The sequence below is a fragment of the Rhinopithecus bieti genome, unplaced genomic scaffold, assembly GCF_001698545.2.
Source record: "Rhinopithecus bieti isolate Rb0 unplaced genomic scaffold, ASM169854v2 scaffold_23529, whole genome shotgun sequence".
NCBI lineage: Eukaryota > Metazoa > Chordata > Mammalia > Primates > Cercopithecidae > Rhinopithecus > Rhinopithecus bieti.
This window is the reverse complement of record NW_016810813.1, coordinates 41,988-59,235: the sequence shown is the minus strand read 5'-3', so window position 1 is coordinate 59,235 and position 17,248 is coordinate 41,988. Positions and strand designations below refer to the sequence as shown.

Below are 17,248 nucleotides of genomic sequence, written 5' to 3'. Positions count from 1 at the left end.
CTTTTAAAGAAAGAAGGAAAGCTGGGCAAAGAGATGTCACATCACAGCACGCGGGGACAGCAGCAGGCTTAGGCACTCATTTGGGAGTTGGCTGCTGCTGTGTCTAAACCAAGCACTTCTACCTCATCGTATGTCCCTGTATCAGGCACTGTGCCTTTCCAGGCAGGTGTATCACTGATTCACACAACAACTCTTCGATGCAGCTGAGAAAACTGAGGCACAGAGAGGCTCGGCGCTGTGCACAGTGACACACAACCAGTAGAGAGCACAGCCAGAATCGGTCTCTCTGCCAAATGCCCAGCTTATACCCTTAACCACTCTGCTAACTGACTCCCTGATGCTGTGGCTTTTTTTTTTTTTTTTGAGACAGAGTTTTGCTCGTTCCCCAGGCTGCAGCGCAATGGTGTGATTTCGGCTCACCGCAACCTCTGCCACCCCGATTCAAGCGATTCTCCTGCCTCAGCCTCCCGAGTAGCTGGGATTACAGGCATGTGCCACCACGCCCGGCTACTTTTGTATTTTTAGTAGAGACGGGGTTTCTCCACGTTGGTCAGGCTGGTCTCGAACTCCCAACCTCAGGTGATCCACCCGCCTCGGCCTCCCAAAGTGCTGGGATTATAGGCATAAGCCACTGTGCCCAGCAGATGCTGTGGCTTTTGAAGAATCACTTAAGAGACCCCTAGGTCCTAACTTTTAATTCTTCAATGCTTTTTCTTTTTTGAGAGCAAAGGAGCCACATATACATTTGACCCTGATGTATGCTTTTAATTCTTTAGTCAATTAATTCTCATCTCCAGAAAAAGGAGACAGGAAGACAGATCGTCCCTATATGGATTGGATGTGTTTCAGCAAGGCTGGCTCTCAAACAAAAATGTTAAAACACATGGTGTTTTCTCATTGATTTCCATAACAGAATTGGGATGCACACTTCTGAGGAAAATCAGGTCTTCCACATAATAAGGGCACACACAAAGCCACACACGCAGCATTTCCCAAAAGATAAAATGGGATCTTGGGGCGCTGTGTCTTCTGGCCCATGGGAACCATCCAGGGGATGCCCTGTGTTCTATCTGTGACATCTTAGTCCAACCTCCGGCAGAGCTGCTAGGGTCACTTTTCCAACCACATCATCCCCCTGCTTAAAAACTTTTATTTATCTATGCATTACATTCTAAACACCCTAGCTGAATATATGAGACCTGCATGATCTGCCCAACCTCTCAGCTCCATTTTCCAGCACATCATCCACACTAATCTCCCCAGTCACTAACACTGCTCTGTCCCTTCACACATGTTGTTTACTCAGTACGGAAAACGATTCCTTTCTCTTCTGCCTGGAAAACTCCTATTTACACTTCAAAACCCAGCATAAAAGTCACTGCCTCTGGGAAGGCTTCCTTGACTCCCCCAGTTTCTAAAACCAAGGAGGAAAGTCTATCTGTGGAGTGCCTAGAAGCAGGTGGGCCTGACCATCCAGGTACCTCTTCCCCAGAGGATGAATCCAGAGGGTTCAATCAGTGTGTTAGCAACCTCTGCATGTCCTGTTTCGCTCCCCCTGAAACTTGGAAGGCTGTGGCTCCCTGAAGCCCTCCAGGTTCATCACAGGTGTCCTGCCAGAATGGCCTCCCCAGTGCCACCACCTCCCCCACATCCCTGCCACTTCAAATTGGGCTCTGGAAGACAGCTCTGACAACCCACAGACTAGGTGCTGGGCCCAGGGAGAGCAGTGTGATCAAAGTAAGGCTTCGTGGCTGCTCTGCCCCAGAACACTCTGAGGAGGCCCCATTACCACGGCCACAGCACCCCTCTCAGTAGCCACCAGGCATTCACATTGCATCCCTCTGAGGCCAGGGGGACTGAGAGTGAGTCCCAGAAAGGAAAGGGGCAGCCAAGGACACGAAGTGGCAGGCAGCAGGTGAGAGGCCATTGTGCACCCTCGTTAAGTACATGACTGGGGCAGGCTGCCTGGGTTTGAATCTTGGCTCTACCATTTACCAACTGTGTGACATTGGACAAGTTAGTTAATCTCTCTGACCCTCACTGTCTTCCTCTGCCATACAAGATGATAACAATCTCTCTTCTCAGGGGTACTGGGAGGGCTGACCCAGGGGACTGCACATAAAATCTCTTGGCATATTACCTGGCACCTTCATTCTCCTCCTCCTCATCCTCCTTATCACATTCAGAACCAGGATCCTCTGCCCACTGGAGCTTGACATCCCAGAGTGCCCCTAGCAGCAGCAAGCCCCAGGAATTGGCAGGGGAGGCATCACCCAGGAATGTACCCAGCCACCCTGACAAACTGGAATCTGGCTATGAGAGAGTGCCAAGAAATACCACTCACAGGGTTCTGTGGCTTCTCTGACCTGCCCTCTCATCCAAGCAGAGGGCAGGGGCCATCGGAGTCAAAATTCACCATGATGAGGAGGAATGCCCCCTACTGTGGGGGCCCCTTGGTGTCAGGTTGAGGCTGCCACTTTGCCTACAATGTGCTCTGGACTCACCTCCCACCCCAGGCATGAACCAAGCAAATGGTCCTCCAGCTTCTGCCTCAGAGGGTCTCAGAGGACCACTGAGAGTGGATTTCTTCCCATCATGCCTTTGTCCCATAATTTGCCAATAGCAGGCAGTGCCTGGTGATCCTTTAAACCCAAAGTAAGGATTTGGATGAATCTGGGAAGTTAAGTCCCCATGAAATATTTGTGCGTGTGCAGGCAAACACACACCCCCACATGGGCCCTCTTACGTGGAACAGCGACACCAAAGTGCTGTGGGTTCTCGGCCACCACCTTTTGCTTCAGCTCGTGCAGTCGGGCTCCCAGAGACCCTGGGAAACAAGAGGAAGGCTGACCAGGGTCCCTGCTGAGCTCCCTCCCCACCTGCTCCAGGGAGGAAACCAGATCACTTCCTGGAAACACAGGATGGCACCTACCGATCAGAACCACCAGGCGGGGCCGCTCTCCGGGCTGGTGTTGGTACCTGGCCACCTCCTCATAAGTCAGCAGCTCTGGAGACTCAGCTCCGGAGGACATCTTCCCTTCCTGGGAGCCACCCAGTCTCTCCCTACAGCCCAGCCGGAAACTCCTCCGAAGACCAGCTTGGAAGGAGGGGCAGAAGGACACCATGGCATTTGTCTCAGGATCTCCCAGAAGAGACTTTTTCCACCTGGCCAGACCTGGAGATGGGACTGAGTCCCACTGACTTCTCCCAACCTCCTCCTGCTACTGGAAGAGGTTGTTCGGGAAACACAATGGTAAGATGAAAGGGTGACCCCTGCATTCATAAACTAGGGCTCAAGGTCACTGTTTTACTTGGCACGTGACTGACTTTGGACAAGTCCCTTCATCTCTCTGAGCCTCAATTTCCTTATCTGTGAAATTAGGATTTGAATCTACAAATACCATGTGTGGTCCTAGATCAGATCCTAGACCAAGGGAAAATGCCATAAAGGACATGATGGGGACAATTGATAACATTTAAATAACAGCATATAATAGATTTGGATGCATTTTAAATTCTCAGAATTTGATCACTGCCCTGAGGAAGTCCTTGGCCTTGGGAAATACATGCTGAGAGATTTAGCGGGAAAGGGACATGATGTCTACAACTAAGTCTCATATGACTCAGGAAAAAAAATGCAGAGATGTGGGAAAGGAAACTGAGCAAACATGGCAAAGGAGCAACAACTGGTGAATCTGGCTGTGGAGTATATGGGAGTTCTTTATATAATTCTTACACCTTTTCAGTAAGTTTGAAATTACTTCAAAATAAAAGCTAAGGGGCTGCGTGCAGTGGCTCATGCCTGTATCCCAGCACTTTGGGAGGCCAAGGCAGGCCTGGGATCACTTGATCCCAGGAGTTCACAACCAGCTGGGCAACATGGTGAAACCCTGTCTCTACAAAAAATACAAAAATTAGCCAGGTGTAGTGGCATGCACCTGTAGTCCCAGCTATTAGGGAGGCTGAGATGGAAGGATCGCTTGAGCCTGGGAGGCTGAGGCTGTAGTGATTTGTGATCACACCACTGCACTCCAGTGTGGGTAACAAAGCAAGACCATTTCTCAAAAAATAATTTTAAAAAAAGTTCAAAAACTTTTTGGAAAGGAGGATTGCTTGAAGCTAGGAGCTTGAAACCAGCTTGGGTAACATAGCGAGATCCCACCTCTACAAAAAAAAATTTTTTTTGATCAGCTGGGCATGGTGTCAGGTGCCTGCAGGCCCAGCTACTCAGGAGGCTGAGGTGGGAGGATTGTTTGAGTCTAGGATGTTGAGGCTGCTGCAAGCTGCAATGTCACTACTGTACTCTAGCATGAGTGACAGAGCAAGGCCCTGTCTCTAAAAAATAACCAAAAAACAAAAAAAAAATTTTTGCCTATCTCTAAGACCTCTGAAAAAACTGACGAAAGTAAAAGAAGTGAAAAGGGGCTCTGGAGAGCCATAAACACCCCTCACTGTGTGGTGGTGGTGTTAACACTGAATAAACTCCAACTGCGATGATGGTGATAATAGAACTGGTATTAATGTAGGGGTGTGTGCCCCATGGCTGGGTTAAAACCTGGGTGGGGACTCAATGCCTGGGCAGGCTCAGCTCCCGCTCAGGCTGAGAGAACTGAGGAGAGACGGGGGTCCCACAGGCTCTGCTGCTCCTGGGGCTCACATCACCCTGCTGTGACCTCTCCCTGCCTCTGCAGCCTGGGGTGGGGCAGGTTGTGCATGTGGGTGTCAGGGGGAGCTACTTACCCACATAGTGCCCTTTGAGGTAGCCCTCACAGTCACAGGTCTCTGGGAAGCAAAAGAGGGAAGGAAGCCAGTGAGTCCCGCCAGACACATCTGGCCCGGGGATCCAGCCCCTGGATGGCCGGGCAGGAAGAGCCCCCTGGGATGGTGTCTCATGGGGAGCTCAGGGGAAATCCCATGTCCTGGATACCCCCAGAAAGCAAAGTCTTCTGTTTTGCTCAGTTCTCCATGCTTAGGCCCCTAACAGCCTTTCCAGGCCCTAAGGGGGATTCTAGGCCAGCAGGCCTCCCCAGTCCCTGAGTGTGAGCAGTGTGAATAAGGAGGGATTCACTCCTGCCTGCCCTGCCCTCCCACCCCTTGTCTCCTACCCAGCCCCATCACAGCACAGCTGAGTCCTGGAAAGGCTGGGCCCCGCATGTCAGGAGGGCAGGGAGGGGCCCCAAGGCCTTGAACCCTGTCCCCACCAACTCTGCCTGCCTCAAGAAACAGCCCAGTCTGGCTGGCAGAGCAGGAAGAGGTGTGCAGACAGCGGGAGGGGCACAGCTGCCCACATGGGGAAAGAATGCGAGTCCCTCAGGCCCCAAACGTTCCATGGAAAAGGGGCCGCGCCTGTGGACAGTGGACAGATACTGGGCCTACCTTTGTCACAAGGCTGATCATCTGCAGTTTGCACAAAAGACAGATGGAACAGCGTTAGTGGAGGGAAGCGGGGACCCTGCGGCTGAGGGCAGCCACGGCCCGGGTGCCTGAGGAGCCCGCCATCTGGCCTCTCTCCCTTTCCTCCAGTGAACCTGTGATCTGAGCTGTGGTACATTATTAAACCCCAAGACCTGCTCTAATTAGTCTTCTTGTGTGTGTCTCATTAGCAGCCCAGAGAAAGCCAGCTCGTCAGTGGCGCAGCAGCCTCAAGGCCACTGCACTCAGTGGCCCTTCTAACCTGACAGCAAGTCTGGAAAAGTGGCCGTTGTCAGGGGCCCAGGGAGCAGCTTACTCTAGGATCCTGCAGTGAGAATAGGACCCACTCTCTCTTTTCTGGGGCTGGAGTCTGGCCCTGGAAAATGCAGATGCCTGAGGGTGGAGCAGGGTGGAGCAGAGCTGCAGGCCATCTGTGTTCTGGTCACCTGGCACCTGCTCAGGCCACTCATTCGGTTACAAGTCTGCCCTCTAGTACCGGAGAGATCATGCCCTGGAAAAGCTTCCTCTCTACATGGGGTCCTACCCTGGGGCTCTGATCACAGGCCTTCAGAAAATGTGACCCCACCTCTGCTCACTTAACCTTGTGACCCTACATATTCCCAGCTTAGAAAAAATACCTGACTCTACTGACTTCATAGCGTTCCAAGAAGTAGGTGGACGTGTTTTCTAAAGTGTAAAGGGCTACACGGTGTAGAGTTGCCAGATAAAGTGCAGGACACCCACTTAAACTTGAATTTCAAATAAACAACAAGTAACTTCTCAGTGTAAGTATGTCCCAAATATTGCACAGGACATACTTATACTATAATAAAACTAAATAAAACATACTTATGCTATAAACCAATCTGTCATCTATCTGAAATTCAAGCTTCAACTGGGCATCCTTTATTTGTATTTGCCCAGTCTGGCAGTCTGGCAGCCCTACCAGAGGCACCGGGTCACACACGGCCTTCTCCATTCCCTTCCAACGCCACTGCTTCTTCCATTTTCAGGGTCAGAGAGCCCTTGGGAATCTAACGAAAGCTGTAGATCCTCACACGCACATGCATACGCGCGTGAACACACACACACACACGTCTGCACATCCTTTTGGGAAAGTTGTTAACATATCCCCCAGCATCATCTATGGATTCCAAATATACAAGCTCCTCTCCAGGGACTCCAGCCACCTCCTACTTCCCACCCCCTCCTTCCTCTGGAGTCCATGAGCTCAGACAAGACCCCTGATGCCCCCTCCAGCCCACTGCCTGCTTCTTCCCAGCCTGAATCCTCCCTCATCCTAACCCCGGGCCCTCCCCGGAGTGCCATCCCTGACAAGCTACTCACAGGGCGGCTTCTTGAGGCTCTGGGGACTCGGCAGGGTGCCCGCGGCTCTCCGGTAGCTTAGTCGTCTGCAGGGGCACAAGGGGATGGGCGGGCCCGTGAGCTGGGCCAGAGAATCATTTGAAAGGAACTTTCTGGAAAACTTGGGAAACCAAGGCCTGGATCCCACAGGTGGGCACACACTGGACACTCTGAGGGCCTCCTGCTTCGCACTAAGTTCCAACAAAGGGAACACTTTCACAGGGCTCACTGGTTCGCCAGGAGGAAGAAACTGAGCCTCTAAGTCCAGAAATGGCTCATCCAGCTCAAGATGGCCACACAGGGGTCCAGCCCGGTGTACGGTCCTCAGCTGGTCATTACTCTCCTATGGCCCATTTCCAAGGAGAGGCGGCCCCTTCTCTACTCTCCAGCCTCCCCATCTCTGAGGGAGCTGGGAAACAGCAGAATGACTCCCAGGAGAGGCCGAGGACAGAAGTGACTCTAATTTAACACCCTCCCCTCAGTGGAAGGCTCAGCCCGGGCAGACTGTCCAGTGTGGCTGTCAGTGGAGAGGTGAGGCTCTCAGAGGTGTCTAGATTTCCACATTGAAATGCAGCCGAAGGGTTGGGTGTGGTGGCTCACACCTGTAATCCCAGCACTTTGGGAGGCCGAGGTGGCAGGATCACTTGAGGTCAGGAGTTCAAGACCAGCCTGGCCAACATGGTGAAAAAATACAAAAAGTAGCTGGGCATAATGGTGCACGTCTGTAATCCCAGCTCCTCGGGAGGCTGAGGCAGGAGAATCACTTGAACCTGGGAGGTGGAGTTTGCAGTGACCTGAGATCACACCACTGCACTCCAGCCGAGGCGACAGAGTGAAACTATGTCTCAACAACAACAACAAAAAAATGCAGCTGAAGGGCCCTCCCCACATCCTCTGGTAAGATGTTGCCAAGACCTGTGAACCCTAAAATGGAGATGGGTCTGGGGTTCCCGAGGGGACAGAGCTTCGTTCTCAGACTTCGGCACCTCAGAATCAGCTGGAACATTTGTTAGAATGTGGAGTTTCTGGGTGGGACCCATGGATTTGCATTTCTAACAAGTTCCCAGGTGATGCTGAAGGCCCCGGCCAGGGGGCCACACCTTGAGGGCCACTGAAATGGGTGAACCCTGAGGTTCTGTCCTTACCACAGTCCACACACGAAAAGATGTGAGGGCTACAACCCACAGAGGAAGTCACAACTGCCACCCTCTGACCCAAGACTGAAATTCTTGGAAGTCTAAAGAAATAATTTGAAATATGAGGAACAGTCTATGTGCAAGGTAAGTATACTGAAGCCTTTTAACAGTGAAGAATTGGGAACAACCTAATAAAAGTGCAGCCATAGGAAAGCAGTGAAATCACTTAGCTAGTTCCTCCGAGAAGCCTTCCCTGCATTCCTGGATGAGGACGCAGCCTCCTAATATGAACTCACAGAGCACCACGTCCTCCTCCCTTGCACCCATTACGTTTATATAAACTGTTTGTTTGAGGAGTGTCTGACTTTTCCACTGAACTATAAGCTCCTCCAGGGCAGAAACCCCAGGTTCACAGCAGCCTGCAAGATGCTCAGCACAAGGCCAGCTCAATTCATCCTAAGTACCTGCCGCCTAGGAATGAATGGCACAGTTCCTGATGAGTTAGTATATAGCCACTAAAATCACACCACAAAAACGATGCTATAATATGGAAAATACTCATGCCAAAAATGTTAAAAAGGAAAAAAAAAAAGGCAAGACCCCAAATTCTGTATGCAACACTCACATAAAAAGCACAGTAAGGAAATAAACTGCTGTTTAGATAGGGGTGAGGCGTGGGGAATTTTCTTTCATAGTCCTCCTCTTCTGTATTTTTTTTTTTTTTTTTTTTGAGTCAGGGTCTCACCCTGTTACTCAGGCTGCAGTGCAGTGGTGTGGTAACAGCTCACTGCAGACTTGACCTTCTTGGGCTCAAGCGATCCTCCTACCCCAGCCTCCCAAGGAGCTGGGACTACAGGTGTGTGCCACCATGCCCAGTTAAGTTTTTATTTTTTGTAGAGATAAGGTCTTACCATGTTGCCTAGACTGGTCTCGAACTGCTGGGCCCAAGGGAACCTTCTGCCTCGGCTTCCCAAAGTGCTGAGATTACAGTTGTGAGCCACCACCATGCCCAGCCTCTCTTCTGTATTTTTATATTTTATTTTTCAGCATTCTCTAAGCATGCATTATAAAATATACATTAACTTAGGCTGGGCCCAGTGGTTCATGCCTGTAATTCCAGCACTTTGGCAGGTTAAGGCAGGTGGATCACTTGAGGCCAGGAGTTTGAGACCAGCCTGGCCAACATGGCGAAACCCTGTCTCTATTAAAAATACAAAATTAGCCAGGCATAGTGGAGCACGCCTGTAATCTCAGCTACTCAGGAGACTGAGGCAGGAGAATCGCTTGAACCCGGCAGGTGGAGGTTGCAGTGAGCTAAGATTCACCACTGCACTCCAGCCTGAGTGACAGAGTGAGACTCTGTCTCAAAAAAAAAAATGTGTGTGAAATGTGTGTGTGTGTATATATATATACATATATATATATATACATGTGTATATATGTGTATTATATACACATATATGTGTATGTAATATATTTGTGTATATACATGTATTTTGTGTGTGTGTATATACACACACACACACACACACACACACACACACACACACTAGATTCCTTTAAATCTCAAATAGCCATCACCACTAGTTACGGGAAAAGACCAAACACAAGTGCAGCTGGTACTTACCTTGGGGAAACAACGCTCAGCAGGCCCCTCTGGCTGTGAGGACACAGAGACTTGGGGGCCTGTCATGTACCAGCACCTCTGCCACTCTGGAACCAGCCCTTCACAACACACCCCAAACCCACCTCTCCTGGAACCGCTTGGAGGGGATGAGGCCGGCTCGAAGGTTGGTGTCCCCGACTCGCTTGGCCTGCCACCACGTGGGGTCGTCCTGGCTCACCACTTCCAGGACCTGCCTGCGCTGGAAGGGCAGGCCCGCCTCCTGACAAGGGATGGCCCGGTCCTCGCGAGGGTTGTAGTGGAAGAGGGCGCGCATGAACACCTGCACAAGGAGGGCTCTGATGAGGCGGCCCTTCCCCACGTGAGCACAGACAGGTCATTGCCACATCAAAGGCCACATGACAACGACCACCCACACTTAGGAGGGCCAAGCGGCCTTTCGAATAGAAAGCCACTTGGAAACACTGCACATACATTCTTAACTGTTCTTCAACCATTTGGGATACTATAGTCAGGAATTCCATCAAGAATCAGAAAATTAATAGGCCCCATGACTGAATATCTCTTTCTCACCTAAATATTTCCTTATTTACTTGACCAGCTGTCCTCATAACAGCCTCTTAGCATACACACAGCAACAACTAATCCTGGGAACAAAAAGTAAAGGCAAGCACAATTTCTAACTCAAGTGTTATTTTTGACACACCAACTGAGCTGACGGAAGGCAGCAGCCATCTGTTATAGAAGTAATCTAGATGTTTGGGTAAGAACACAAATATCAACAAAACTACTGTTACTGACTCCTCACCATCACTTTTCAGTGGGTAATTGACACCCACAACTCTTACAGCTCAATCCTGCCTCATCGGCCATAGACTCGGCCAAGCCCCAACTCCCCCCTCTACTCTAGAGTCACCCTCTCTGGAGAGGATGGTGTGAGTACACAGCATTTTTCACACTTCCTTGTTCTCTTCTATAATTTGGTGGCATGGGTTAATTTTATTTATTTCTATTTTCAGACCATTAGGGCCCAATCACTTCAGTGGCAAACAGAAAAAAAAAAAAAAGCAATCAGGGGTCTTCCTCAGATACAAACTATATTCCTTTATATGCCAACCAGAAAAGATTCCATTGGACAACAGTAAGAACTTTCTGGCATACGTTGTGGGGACAGATACCCTTAACCAGCCACAGATGTTACCAGGGTCCTAAGCACTCAGAAGAGTGTAATCTTAAGTGGCCAGCCCAAAGCAAGCATCTGGATCAAGAAGAAATACTCAAGAAGGATGGGCTGGGGGACAGGCTACTCATTTTGTCCTTTAGGAAAACCAAATTCTCTTCCTCAAAGAGGGTTCCTCAAGTCAGAACCCTCAAAGTTGCATATGGGGACCACATTCGCTTGCCCTAAAAAGAATCACTTTCCATCAGGTAACAGGAAATATTATGCCCTGGGATTTAACCAAAGAGCACAAATAAGAAACAGCTATATAAAGATTATTTCTTCACTTGCTGCAAAAAACTGTCATTGAAGACACAGTCCATTACAAATCCACATTCTTCGAAGTATCGACTGACATACCCTCTGTGCCAGATGCTGTAACGTCTCTTCTTTCATGCATTAAGTACTGACAGGCAGGTATGGGAATCAATCTTGAAAACTGGCATGCTTCCTTCCATTCTCTGCTCAACAGTATGTAATTCATTATGCTATCCTTTTTGCCTTGGCTGCCAGGAAACTCAGATCCAAATGTACCGTGAAATCAAAGTGATGCCCTCCTATCTCATCAACCACCATCTCACAGTTCAGGTCTTAATAACGTCTCACCTGGGCTTTTACAAGAGCCTTCTACCAGGCCTCCCTGCCTCCAACCTCTACCTCTACCCACTCCACCCTCTCCACCTGGCTGCCTCAGGGAGCTTTCTAAAACACAAATATAACTGTACCACTCCCATCCTTAAAAAACACACACACACACACACACACACACACACACACACACCAAAAAAAAACAAAAACACCTTTAAGAGCTTATTAGAACCTATGGGACTATCTCTTGGGCTGTGGGATGCCTTCCCATATGCCCCAGGGCTGGACCACTCAGTGCAGCCTGGGCTGACTTCCAGCTGCCAGCACCTGCATCTCTTTGCCTAAGGACTTACTTTCTCTGGCCACTGGAGCCTGCTCTTCTCTAATCCAGCAGGCAGAAGTTGCTAGGAATTAATCCCCCAGGTGCAGCCTGGCAGGAGTTGGTGTATAGATCGCCCAGCTCCCAGGGCCCCTGGGTGGGATGATAGAGGCATGTGTTCCACAGGGGAGGAAGTAGTTCCCCAAGTTCCCAGCAGGACTAAGCTCCAGCTGCCCATAGTGGTAACCTGCTTGATAACACACCCTTAGTCAGATCAGCTGTCTTCCCTTTCCCAGTCCTGTACTGGTGTTTCCTGGGGTCACTCCCCAAATAAACCATTTGCATTAAAATCCTTGTCTCAGGGGCAGCTTCTAAGAGGCCCCAAACTGAGCAAGGATTATGCCAAAACCCTTAACAAGGCATTGAGGCCATTCAGAACATAAGCTTAACCCACCTCCCCAGCAAAACCCACCACCATCCTCCCTGCAAAGCCCCACCACATTGCCCTTAACGTGCTCCTTTCCAGAATGCCAGGGAGCCTCTGTATGGGCAGACCCTGCCAAGGTCCTACTCTTCTTTACCGTCTTCAGGTCTCAGTTCCAACACCCCCACTCTGACACCCTCAAAGGTGACTGTAACTCTTTGTACAGAATCTTGACAAAGCACTTATTACATAGCAAGGAAAGATTTGATGCCCTTTTGCACCAGGAACCCTTGAAGCTACCAAGAGTCCCTGTCTCCAGCATCTGGCAGAGTGCCTGGCACAGAGGAGGTGACCAAATAAGGCAGGCTTAGCAACCATTAAACAAATGGCAGTTACTTAATTGGTTCAGAATTCAGCACACTTGGTACCTTCTCCTCCTCTTCATGGCCCTGAGTTTCTATTTCAATTAAAATAACCTCGTCTTTTATTATTAGTAAGCCACGTCAAATCCCGTTTAGAAAGAGGCAGGGTACAAACAAATGAATCACTTTGTGACGGAATTAAAGTCCTTCAATGGGCACAGATTACTAGGACCAGATATATGATCTGTTCCCGAATGACTGTTTCAAGAGGCTGGACTGGATCCAGCCCCCAGCCAGCGAGCTGCATCTCTCAAGCTGAGAGAGGGCACCGCGAGGCCCACCTCCCCATACCTTGCTCTCCTTTAAGCGATCTTCCTCCTGGGTGGCTGGGATGATTTTTAGGGTGATGGATCCCTGGGACTGGGCCTGAAACGAGAGAGAACAGAAGCTTCTCGCCTACCAGGTCTAACCCTCCAAGAGCTCAACTCCTACTTCTCAGGCCTAAAAACTGATGTTCAGAAAGTCAGACTTGCAGCCTCCCAAGGCCCACCCTTCTAGGATGGTGCCCTGGTTGAATGAACTAAAGCAAAACTCAGTAACCAAGTAACTGTACCTTTTTGTATTTTTTTGTATTTTTATTATTTTAAAGCCAGTTCAAATTTAGCAGTGGAGGGTTGGTAACTGTATTTTCAAAAGACAAAGGGACAGAAGACTTTCCATGAGAACCCAAGGACTACGTGTTGAATTCCAATCCTCTATCCCTGCTGACCGCTAGGGTCCCAGAGGGCTCCCTTCCTTGCTTTCCTCTTGGGTCATTTGAACAACCCATTTCAGCTTCCTTTGCCTCTTTCCTGACTGATTTGGGGCTGGCCTCTGATTAATACTTCCCTCTTTGCTTCCATCTCCCCAATCTCAGGTCATGCCCAGCTTTCCAGGAGCTCCCTTCACCCTCATCTACAGAGACCCTGCTGCCCAATGCCAGGGGCCCAACAAGGAAGAATGCTGTCAGACCAGGACAGCAGGGCCCCCAACAGACCACCTCCTGGCCTCTCCACTACCCAGACAGCCCATACCCTTGCTCTGGAGCACAAGGAAGTTGGCACCCAAAGCCACAAAAAAGCAAGCTTGGGCAAAAGGACCGAAGGGCCTGCCTGCAATCTGCATCCTCTACAGAGGGGGCTTTATTTTGTTGGGTTTTTGTTTTGTTTTTTGAGATAGAGTTTTGCTCTCATTGCCCAGACTGGAGTGCAGTGGCATGATCTCGACTGCCTGCAACCTCCGCCTCCCAGGTTCAAGCGATTCTCCTGCCTCAGCCTCCCAAGCACCTGGGATTACAAGGGCCCACAACCATGCCCAGCTAATTTTTTGTATTTTTAGTAGAGACGGGGCTTCACCTTGTTGCCCAGGCTGGTCTCGAACTCCTGACCTCAGGTGATCCACCTGCCTCAGCCTCCCAAAGTGCTGGGATTACAGGCGTGAACACTGGGCCCAGCCCAGAGAGGGCTTTAAACAGTGGGCCTCCTCTCTTCCTATCTTATCCTGTTTCTGCCCCCAAAACTATCAGAAGTTAGCAAAGAGTATCAGGTTGGGGGAGGAATTCTGAGGATAAAGGGGACCAAGCTATGATTGGGGCTTTTCACAATTTCAGTTTTGACTTCAACTCCCCAGAATGGACCATGGAGGTTTTCAGCCAAGCATTGAATACCTTGAAATCCCCTTATACTTCTGAAGGGCTTTACCCTTTTCCAGATGTTGGCATCCCAATGATAACCACACATTGGTTGAGAAAGAATCCCTATCCCAACGTTAAAGGAAAGGAAATGGAAACTCAGATGATCTGATGGCTTGTCCAAGGTTGCACAGCTGGAAGGAGGCAGAGCCAGGATTCATACCCAGGACCCAGGACCCAGGACCCAGGAGGGACCTTGTGAAAGGGAGCCAGGGGAAGGAAGGAAGGCTGTGCTGAGAAGAGGGTCTAAGAGAGGCAGATGGAAGGGAAGTTCCCCTCCTCCTGCCGCCACCCCATACCCCAAGCACACCGTTAGGGGCACACCATAAGGCCACTTTGCCTGCCACCTCCTCAGGACAACAGCAAGGCTAAGCCAGAATCTGCCTTGGCTCCGGAAAGCACCCCGCTCTGGGTGTCTGAAGACCCAGCACATCCCTAGCAGGCATGTAGCACGGACCAGAATCTGGCTGATCTCGTCGGGCCGCTTGTGCAGGACTGCGATCCCGTTCACTTCTCGGAGCTCGTCTCCAACGTGGACCAGGCCTAGGAGACACAGGGACTGACCATCAGCACAGGAGGAGAGCCTGAGCACCAATCACTCAGAGCTCCAAGCACCACAGGGGCCTGCCTGAGGAGCCCACTGCAGGGCCAACTCGAGGTTTAAAGTTGATGGGTGGGACTCGGGCAAACTAAGCCCCTGAGTGCTGGGCACCTCACTCGGCACGGAGGGCTCAAATTACCCAGTAAAATCTCCATTTTACAAGTTGGCACCTGAGACCCAGGAAGATTAAGCAGCTTGCATAAGGCCACATTGCTAAGAAATAACGAAGCCAGTATTCAAACAGTTATTCTGATATAGAAAGCCTGTGTTCTTTTTGCTATAACCTCTGCTTCTTTAAAATTATCATTAACTCTTCACCTTCCTAGGTTTACAGATATACTCCTACAATGGCGTTCTTAAGTCTTAACAAGGAAAGACAAAAGCACCAGTGAAGACATCATTAAGACTGTAAACACAACATGAGCCTCTGCCTGAATGACAAATGTCTCGGCATATTAGGGCCCTATTTGCTACTCAAAGTGGACGCTGGCCTGGCTGCATCAGCATCACCTGGAGGCAGGTTAAAAGTGCAGAATCTTCAGCCTAGCTCAGACCTGCTGAATCAGTCTGCATTTTAACAAGATGCCCAGGGAATTCGTGCACTTGTTAATATTTGCAAAGTGCTGGTCTAGGATTCTCTGCAACGGTGACCTCCCAGACTTTGGGGGTAACATCCCCCTATATCAGGAGGTTTGTCTCCCAGCTTAGTAGCTCTTCCACACACCAGTGATTCTCAACCGTTCTACCCAAATGAATCTGGGGCACAAACACTCTCTTAGTAATAGCGGCTTGACAAGACCTGGGGTGGTGGGGAAGGGTGTCATCCCTGTCCCACAGTTAGTAATCCCCTAAGCCCATGCTATATTCTTAACTGTCACAGTCCCTGGACTAAACCAACGCATGAGCTTTTTCTCAATCACCCCAAAGTACTCCATGACTATATTATATATATATATACACGTATATAAGAATATATATAAAATATATACATATATATGTATATATAATTTTTTCTTTTTTTTTTTTTAGAGACAATCTCACTGCGTCACCCATGCTAGAGTGTAGTGGTGTAATCACAGCCCACTGCAACCTGAAACTCCTGGGCTCAATCTTCCCACCTGGGCCTCCCAAACAGCTAGGACTATAGGTGTGGGCCACCACACATGGCCTATATTTTCTTTTTCTCTTTTTTTTTGAGACGGAGTTTTGCTCTTGTTGCCCAGGCTGGAGTGCAATGGTGTGATCTCAGCTCACCACAACTTCCACCTCCCAGGTTCAAGTGATTCTCCTGCCTCAGCCTTCCCAAGTAGCTGTGATTACAGGCATGCGCCACCAATCCTGGCTAATTTTGTATTTTTAGTAGAGACGGGGGTTTCTCCATGTTGGTCAGGCTGGTCTCGAACTCCCAACCTCAGGTGATCTGCCCACCTTGGCCTCCCAAAATGCTGGGATTATAGGTGTGAGCCACAGCGCCCGGTTTTTTTGTTTGTTTGTTTTGAGACAGAGTCTCACTCTGTTGCCCAGGCTGGAGTGCAGTGGCATGATCTCAGCTCACTGCAACCTCCACCTCCCAGGTTTGTGTGTTTAGTAGAGATGGGGTTTCGCCATGTTGGCTAGGCTGGTCTCTAACTCCTGACCTCAAGTGATCCACACACCTTAGCCTCCTAAAGTGCTGGGATTACAGGTGTAAGCCACCACGCCCAGATGGCCTATATTTTCTATTAAAATTTCTACTGACTTGGGAAGGAGATGAGAATTCCAGCCACAACCCCAGAAAGCAAAGCACATCCCAAACAGGTGGTCTGATAGGAGAGAAGTAAGGGGACCTATGAGCAAAGGTGGAGGGCTCTGGAACAATGGCCATGATCGGGGGTGGGCCAGCTTTGCACGCCGCCACTCACCGCTCCTGTCTGCTGCGCCTCCTCGCATGATCCTGGCCACCACAACAGCCCCTGAGTGCTCGTCCCGCCGGATAGTGGCACCCTGAACCCGAGACAGAAGAGACAGGTTCGTTAAGCAGCAGCTTCAAATCTCAGACCCCTACTCTCTGGACCCAACACAGCCTCCCCAGTCCCTCCCTCTGACAGTCCTGAGGGCAGATCAGTGGGGACCTTCTCAGTGCTGAAGACAAAACAAAACCAACATCCCCCATTAGTACAGCCCCGCACTTTACAGTTTACAAGGCACAATAACGCTGCAACATTTTAGATGAGGGACTGGGGCTTAGAGAAGTTAAATATCCTCAAGGTCACCCAGCTGGTAAAGGGGAAAGCTTTTTGTGATGCCAAATCCAGTACGTTCTTCATCACATCTCTGTCATATCACAGTTCCTACCACTTGTAAAGACATTTAATAATGAGGATGATACGTGCCAGCTAATTCTCACCCTGCCTCTACCCAATCACAGGGTTACCGGGCCTTCTGCTGCTGCTGAGGGAAACCAATTATGCACCCCAGCCAGAGCTTCGG

General features: G+C 49.9%; 1 protein-coding gene across 5 annotated transcripts in view; it reads right to left on the bottom strand.

The window, feature by feature from the left end:
- The window catches only part of MPP3 (MAGUK p55 scaffold protein 3), a 32,387-nt gene that overhangs the window by 10,145 nt on the left and 4,994 nt on the right, over nt 1–17,248 (bottom strand). For 3 of the 5 annotated variants that reach the window (XM_017892792.1, XM_017892795.1, XM_017892796.1), the window contains 9 exons: nt 16,681–16,762; nt 14,636–14,721; nt 12,801–12,875; nt 9,663–9,859; nt 6,760–6,824; nt 5,377–5,397; nt 4,741–4,782; nt 2,933–3,097; nt 2,747–2,827 (listed from right to left, as the gene is read on the bottom strand). In XM_017892792.1, coding sequence (XP_017748281.1) covers nt 2,747–2,827; nt 2,933–3,097; nt 4,741–4,782; nt 5,377–5,397; nt 6,760–6,824; nt 9,663–9,859; nt 12,801–12,875; nt 14,636–14,721; nt 16,681–16,762 — 814 coding nt within the window. Of the gene's footprint in view, nt 1–2,726; nt 2,828–2,932; nt 3,098–4,740; nt 4,783–5,376; nt 5,398–6,759; nt 6,825–9,662; nt 9,860–12,800; nt 12,876–14,635; nt 14,722–16,680; nt 16,763–17,248 lie in introns of all 5 variants that reach the window. The other 2 variants (XM_017892793.1, XM_017892794.1) reach the window with 1 other exon arrangement.